Source organism: Mytilus galloprovincialis, chromosome 5, assembly GCF_965363235.1.
Source record: "Mytilus galloprovincialis chromosome 5, xbMytGall1.hap1.1, whole genome shotgun sequence".
Lineage (NCBI taxonomy): Eukaryota > Metazoa > Mollusca > Bivalvia > Mytilida > Mytilidae > Mytilus > Mytilus galloprovincialis.
The window spans coordinates 68,105,297-68,112,986 of record NC_134842.1 but is presented as its reverse complement, the minus strand read 5'-3'; the positions used below and the strand labels follow the sequence as shown (position 1 = coordinate 68,112,986).

Below are 7,690 nucleotides of genomic sequence, written 5' to 3'. Positions count from 1 at the left end.
AAATATATTTAATGAATGTGATAACATTGTTGCAAATAAAATGTTTAAAACCAAATATTTACTTTCCTGTTTATAGAAAAATATCAAGCAGAATACTTAAAAAGCAAGGAGATATAGATATATAGTATGCTTGCCAATGAGACAACTATTCACAGAAGAATAAGGAAAAAATTAATCAACATCTTCAGGTGGCCTCAAACAATGAGCAAAATCTGCACTGTACAGTAAGGTATAAAATACAATGTTGACAAATTGCAAAATAATTCAAAAGAGAGGTTGTTACTTCAATCCCAATCAATAATTGTCCGTTTTTAACATATTTCCGATTTGATAGAGTATAAAGAAAGATAACTCATATTGTCATATTAGTTATGTTTGCCTAACAATATTTGTCATTTTTGAAATGTCTCATTTTTTTATTTGGGCTTAAATAACTTGCATTACAGATGTTCAGATGTCAAAAGTCAAACTTTTAGTTCAGCAAAAACCTCAAAATCAAGTTTCAGTGATCATAGTGAATTTTCATTATAACCTAGCTATATAGTCTTCTGAAGCAGGACCATATTTAGCAATTAGGGATCCACGTTTTTTCATTATCTCCCTGTTTTCTTAACAAAATTGCGTGAAATGTTCACATACATTTTAATCATACTCTTAGTCTTATGATGTTTTTGCTTCTCTTTTTTTATTCATTCCAAAGATTTTTGTGGTTTACCTTTGGCAGGACATAGACTATGTCATATTTTGACACTTCAGTTAACATAAAAAAAAAACACATTAGTACCTGCTTTTTCTCCTAAACCCATCATCATAATTTGATTATTAGTTCTAATGATCTTCACTAATGAGGCCATTGTCTACATCCTGGTTTGTTTTATCCAAATTGTTTTTGGGGCTGCTTTTAGCTATAATCACTGATTTTGCCAGTGCTTTATTTTGAAGTGCCCATTTTGTGTTCACAACTCCTAAAATGGTTATAAAATTACTGAAACCATTGCAGAATATCAACCACAGCTTTGTGCTGAAACCATTGCAGAATATCAACCACAGCTTTGTGCTGAAACCATTGCAGAATATCAACCACAGCTTTGTGCTGAAACCATTGCAGAATATCAACCACAGCTTTGTGCAACCAAAAAAAACTTAAACCCTTATTTCAATTTATAGAAAACTCATCATTTTGTTAGCTTTGCTGGCAGTACTTTTAGTTCATTTGTATGTCAGTCCACACTTTTTATATGTAAGTCCTCTTGAACATTTGTCTGGTTTGTTTTTTTTAACTAACAGAAATCTATAGCACCTAATTGTATTGAGCACCTCATTTTTAGTTTTTTTTAGTGGTTAGTTTGATTTTTGTTTGGAAAACAATATTATTGCAAACGTGACAAATGATTGTAGTTTTTTGTCATTGTTACACAGAACGGTCTAGAAATTGGAATATTGTACATATTGAATCCAGTTTAAAATAATTGTTGAAGACTAAATGTAATTATGTTGATCTCTATCATCAGATGTGATATTATTATTTGTGACCCAAGTTTTCTGTCTCAGTGATTTATAATCTACTGGCTACAAATAAAAAAGAATTTGTACATTTTATATTTTATTGGTTCATATATAATACTTATTTAAATTAACAAAAGCTGCTGTCACAAGTTAAATGTGTTCAATAAGTTACAAAAATAAAGACATAACAACTTTGTAGATTAAATAACTAAAAAATCTTAAAATTTACAAAAACCTCTTTCTTTTCTCAACAGGCAGTGCAGAACGTGTCCAAGCTTCTGGGGTTAATTATGAAATGAGAATTTCACAATATTACTAATTAATAATAATGAGTAAAGAAGTATATATTATCAAAAAAATTCAATGACCAGCATATGTATGCAGTAAGTTCTTATCAAATATCTATAAAGCTGTAAAAGTTTTTAAAAAAGAGTTCTACTCGTAAAGAATTTCACCAAAATGTAATCTAAATACTGTTCAAAGGGTATTTTCTCATTTAAATCTCCATTATAATCCAAACTGTCCTTAATAGATTTAGTTCTTTTATAAAGCATATATAGATTGCAACTTCGCCATCCACATATCATAAATATCTTTTATTTTACATTGTTTATTAATAAGTTTGACTGCTTCAGAAATTCTGGATATTTATGCTTTTTCTCATTCCCATGCATTCTACATCATCGATGAATAATGTGTTAGATTTGATAGCAATGTCTTCTTCTAAAGCGAGTTCATTACGAATAAGTCCTTTAAGTGAATCTTCGGTCTGGGCTAGTCTGCCTTGAAGGTTGAGGACGGAATTTTCAATTTGTCCAACTTCTTCAATCAATTTATATTGAACAGGATCCCTGCAGAGTTCAACATTTGGTCTGTTGGTTCTGGTATCAAGTCTTGTCTGAGCTAATTTCATTGGTTGTTCCTTATCCCCAATAGCTTTCTGTAGTCGTGAAATGTTTTCTTCAATTTCTTTGATTTGACCAAGTACCTAGAAGAAAAGAGAACAGATTAGTAAAACAATAAATTTTAGAATTTGTTGATGATTAATAGTGTATTTTCAATATTTTTATATGTTAGATACATGTAGAAACCATTCATTAAAAGTGCTATATTAGGCTTTCCAACAAGCATAGGTCTACTTTTCTACCCAGTTTAGATCTGTTTTGCTCTTTCCTGATGTTATGTCTTCTTTTGTTAACTTTTGTGTTTTATTTAAATTTTATTTATTGTTCATGATTACATATATGTATAGGGCTGATCCAGAAATAAATGCAGGCAATAAGGGTTGGCAGATCCAAAAAAACTTTTTCTATTTGACACTTTCATTTGACACATTCCCCATTTCCTTTCTAAATTTTATAAAAGATAATTTTCTGTATAATTACTCAAGGTATCTTGCTAAAAATCATTTTAACACCCCACACCCAACTCATATGATAAATCTTGGAACTCACAAAAACATAACTTGTCATCGAATATATTAAAGGAATAGCAAAGTCATGTAAAAAGAAAAACATATAAAGTTAAACTTTGAATGACAGTTGTACCAGTTTCTTTAAATACATGTTTTTTGTAATTCATTCTTGATACATGTAATAGATTTCAATTTTGAGCAAACAGCAAATTACTAGCAACATTCATTACACCTACCTTATTAAGATGATCTTCCATTTTGCTCTTGGAATCTTTTGTCTCATTGATACGTTTCTGGAAGGAAAAGTTGACCTCACTACATTGTTTTCTCATATCATTAGCTGTCTGTTGTAGGATTCCGTCAATCAATGATCTCAGGTCAACAGAACTCTGGCGCTCACGTTCTGCCTTGTTGATGTTAGCATCTGAATAGTCTTGCCAATCTTCAGGGCACACAGAACTGAAATAAAAGAAAAAATATTATGATATAAAAAATTGTTGTTAATAAATATATTAAAAAAGTATTGAAGTAAGTTAGTGGTTAGAAATTATAATATAAATTTGTCTGGATATTTAGGTTCCATTTCAGTCATTATGGCTACGTACATGTATTTTCACATTTCTGGCTTTCAAATATTTAGGTTTGAATGTTTCTGGTATAAGAAAGTAAATCCAGAAAAGCCCTTTATTTTTCAACCAATGTCCTACTACATGTATAATCATTAGATGTCCATGAGTGTCTGTCACTTAGTTACATGTAGTTGGTCAATGAAATACATGCATCTATTCTAAAACAAATATGCTGATTTTTAACTTATAAATTCACTATTTCTGGTGGCATAAAAAAAACTAGTACCTCAAAATATTCATATATAAACTATGATTGTTTCAGACTAAATGTTCGTGGTTTTATATATAGAACAATGCAGTCTATGACATATGTTTTATTGCTTATGTCAATATCTGAATAAATTAACAATAAGTCACACTCAATTAAATACATCTGTTGATGCAGTCTGAATAGATTAACCGAGTTACATATGTATACTGACAGCACAGCTTATATTACATAATTATAATAATAATGCCAAATATTACCATTATCTTGGTTTTACAAAAACAATGAAAAAATAAAATTGCAATGGAATAAGTGAATGACATACTTTGCCTCAATTTTAGCAGCTCCCTGTGTGAATCCTAGACCAGCAGAGTTGTTCCTTAGTTCAGCACAATATTCATCAATATTTACTGCTTCAAATTTATCTTTCAAATCTTTTTCCAGTTGATATTTGGCTTTTTTGTTTAATCTGAAATAGAAAAAAAAATTGAGTTATCTCCCATTTGCTTTTTTTTTTTTTTTTTTTTTAATTTTGTTTAAATTAATCAGGATTTGATTACTTCATACATAGTTTATTCTCTAAAAAATCTGACATCTGGTTTTTCAAATATATTGAAAAAAATTCACTTGTCCACAGGTCTCCTAAATCTCATATTGGTAGCGCTTCCTTTATTCATGTATGTAAGTAGGTCTCATTGGTGTCTAAGTGTGACACATTATTGGCCGATTTTTTTTTAAGTGTGACATTTGAAAGTCAAATAATTTAGTGTAAAAACAGAAAACAAAGTCTGGATGGACACGAGAAATAACATACTCTTTAATCTGGGATAAGTCCCCCTTATAAGTGAATGCCAGTCGTACATTTGTATGTTTAATGTTGTGAAGTAAAAACAAAATAATTAAGTGGTATTTAACTTGAAATTTTTTTTCAAGTTAATTTATAAAATCAGGCAGAACCTGCTCTATATAAATGACTAATACAATTTCCAATTTCCATTTCAAGCTTAATTCCTGAAAAACAATGTCACTACAATTCATATTTCAACAGAAGTCAGAAATTTACCTAATTTGTTCAATGGACTGTTCTAATGTTCTCTTCAACAGAGCCTGGACACCTTCAATAGTTTCTACTTCTTTAATCAGTTGTTTCTGGACATCATCATGGACTAAATCTATATCAGTTCTTTTTTCCCTGGAAAAAAATCATTAAACTATAAATTCCAAGAGTTGATATATATATGTATTAAAAAGTGATTTGTAGAGAGATAAGAAATTTATATTTTTTCTTACTTTTGCAGTGTGAAGTACAATTATCATTATTTAAATATTTTTTACAAACAATATTCAAATCATGTCAAGTGTCTTACAGCCTGAACACTCAAAAATGTGTAAACATTATTTTGCGAGTAATGTGACATTTTAAGGACATATTACTCCTAACAGGATATAAAATGGTAGATGTGAAATCTCTTTTAGGGAAATGGTCTTGAATTCATAAGGATATTTTTTTCTAAAATGAAAAAAATAATAGCAACCTTGTACCATTATGAGGAGAAAATCTTAAAACTAAACATATTTGTTATTACGAACATTTCAGTTAAAATTATAATCAATCTTAATTGTAAGATTTTTGAGTGAAAAAAGAAGTCAGTATTGTTTGCCCTCTTTACAATGCTTAAGGATATTTGGTATTAGGAAGTTCTACCTGTTAGCAAGACACTGTCTAGCTATATGTAAAGGTTCAGCTGTGGCTTCTAGTGCCTTCTCCACTCTGGTTTTAAATGCTTCAAGATTGTCAATTTCAATTGCTAAACCATTCAATTTATCGTCCAATTCTTTCTTCCAATATTTTATATCATCCAGTCTTTGTTCTGAAAAATTATATAGATAATATAATCATAATTTGTAGATACAAAAAAAAGAGGTATGAGTGCCAATGAGACAACAAATGTTTCCCTGCTTTGAACATGTAAATATATATAATTTCAGTTTTGAGCATTAAAATTGAGAATGGTAATGGGGGGAATATGTCAAAGTGACAACAACCAGACCATAGAGCAGACAAATGTTCAGCCAACCACCAATGGGTCTTCAATGTAGCAAGAAACTCCCGCACCCGGAGGTGTCCTTCAGCTGGCCCCTCAACAAATATGCATGCTAGTTCAGTGATTAACTTATTTTGTTCCTATGATTTTTTTGCAATTTCAAAAAAAAAAAAACATATACCATAATCAAAGTTAAATTATGGATTTCAAAAGTATATATAGGAAGATTTTATATACAACAACAAAAACCTGTATAGTTTACTTAACAAATTAAATGAAATTTTCATTTGAGAAAAAAAATCATCCATCATCAAAAATAATCCAATTAACATCATGTCAATTAAAACATGTACGTATAAGTGTGATATACATCTGTACTTAATTTAATCCAATAAAGAAAAAAAATTACCACAATCAATAGATTAAATTAACTAACAATAACCTCCCTTCTATGGGGTTAATTTTTCAGGTAAAAACTGTAATCATCATGATCATAGCATTAGCAAAATGGCATTTATTGTACATAAATTGTATTGTTTAAACCAGTCAATAAGCAAAAATTACCCAATTTTTTGTTGACATCTCTTTGTGTTTTTTCTGTAGTTTTTTCAGTCTCATCAGCCAGACGTTTGGATTCATCAACCAATCTCTCTGCAGCAGCACGCTCAACCTCTGCATTGGCATATTTAGTCAGGTTTGATGTTGTCCATTCTGGGTGTGTAAACCTGGTTGGTCCTGTGACTACTTTAGCCATTCTGCTTTCTGTAGTCAAAAGAATTGATGATGTTATTTTTTTTAGTCCTTCCCATTTGTTTTCATACATTAAGTTTATAGGATTATGAAGAGGGAAATAGATTTTTTAGGTAGCCTCAATGAAATTGAGATCTAGAGTCAATAACTTGAATAAGGGTAAACCCTTCATCTCTGAAAAAAAAACTGTATCATGGTACATTTTGTATGGGATTCACAGTCATGCATCCAACACCCCACTGGTCAATAGGTTTGAACAGTTATCAAAGGTACCAGGATTATAATTTAATACGCAAAACACGTGTAATGTCTACATACATGTAAGACTCATCAGTATATCGCTCAGATCAAAATAGTTATAAATCCAAACAAGTATAAAGTTGAAGGCCGACATAGAGGACCCAAAATTCTCTACTAGTTATCCATACATGTATTTTCATTGTGAATTCCTGCACTTTCCTGTAAAATTGCAACATCACAGACACATTGATGTTAAGGTTACATAACGCACATCATAATACAAAGAAACGATTTTTTGATGACACTGTTTACACCGATGGACCTTGGATCAACCGGTGTTACTCATTATTAATTTAAAAAACAGCATGAGATTGGTAAAGTTACAATATTCAAGGAATTATCTGGTATGTACATTTTGTAATGTATTTGTCAATTTGTTGCCAATGGACTCACAGTTTTTCATATAGATCCGCAATCTGTTAAAGTAATATAAGGACCATTACAGCAACAGTTCGAAAGGCTAGGCTAGGGTAGAATTGATTCACACGTACATGTTTACAAAGAACAGTATTCAGCATCATCCATAAGACCCAGGCTGCCCCAGGTTGAAAAAAGTGTCAATTAAATTATTTCTTCTTTTACTTTTAATTTAGCAAAGGTGGATTATTTTACAGTATATCAATACATTTATCTAATCACATATTTTACAAAGACCTACCTTTTCAGTGATGAAATAATAAATAAACAGTTTCTGCCTAAAAAGTCTATGTATTTTTCTCACTTGACAACACAGCACACAAATGTGATGGTGGACTTAGCAACAAACGTTGCTAACGCAAAATGCATTATTGTCTGTGATTGGATATTGTCTCGAACATTATGATTGGATGTATGAGAC

The 7,690-nt window shown here is 30.3% G+C and overlaps 1 protein-coding gene across 1 annotated transcript; it reads right to left on the bottom strand.

Moving 5' to 3' along the window:
* Positions 1-1,853: 1,853 nt before the first annotated feature.
* Positions 1,854-7,652, bottom strand: LOC143076291 (tektin-1-like). The gene is made up of 7 exons (XM_076252023.1): positions 7,511-7,652; positions 6,367-6,564; positions 5,463-5,628; positions 4,821-4,949; positions 4,083-4,226; positions 3,157-3,379; positions 1,854-2,494 (listed from the first exon to the last, which is right to left on the bottom strand). Exons 2-7 carry the CDS (start codon positions 6,554-6,556, stop codon positions 2,138-2,140), a joined length of 1,209 nt encoding a protein of 402 aa, XP_076108138.1. The 5' UTR covers positions 6,557-6,564; positions 7,511-7,652; the 3' UTR covers positions 1,854-2,137.
* Between the last annotated feature and the right edge of the window lie 38 nt (positions 7,653-7,690).

Bases quoted from the DNA above. Each gene is read 5' to 3' on its own strand.
- LOC143076291 (XM_076252023.1), bottom strand. From the start codon at position 6,556: ATGGCTAAAGTAGTCACAGGACCAACCAGGTTTACACACCCAGAATGG. The intron at 3,380-4,082 runs GTATGTCATTCA...CTTTTATTTCAG, and splicing joins GCTGCTAAAATTGAGGCAAA to TTCTGTGTGCCCTGAAGATT. The intron at 2,495-3,156 runs GTAGGTGTAATG...CTTTTCTTCTAG, and splicing joins TGGAAGATCATCTTAATAAG to GTACTTGGTCAAATCAAAGA.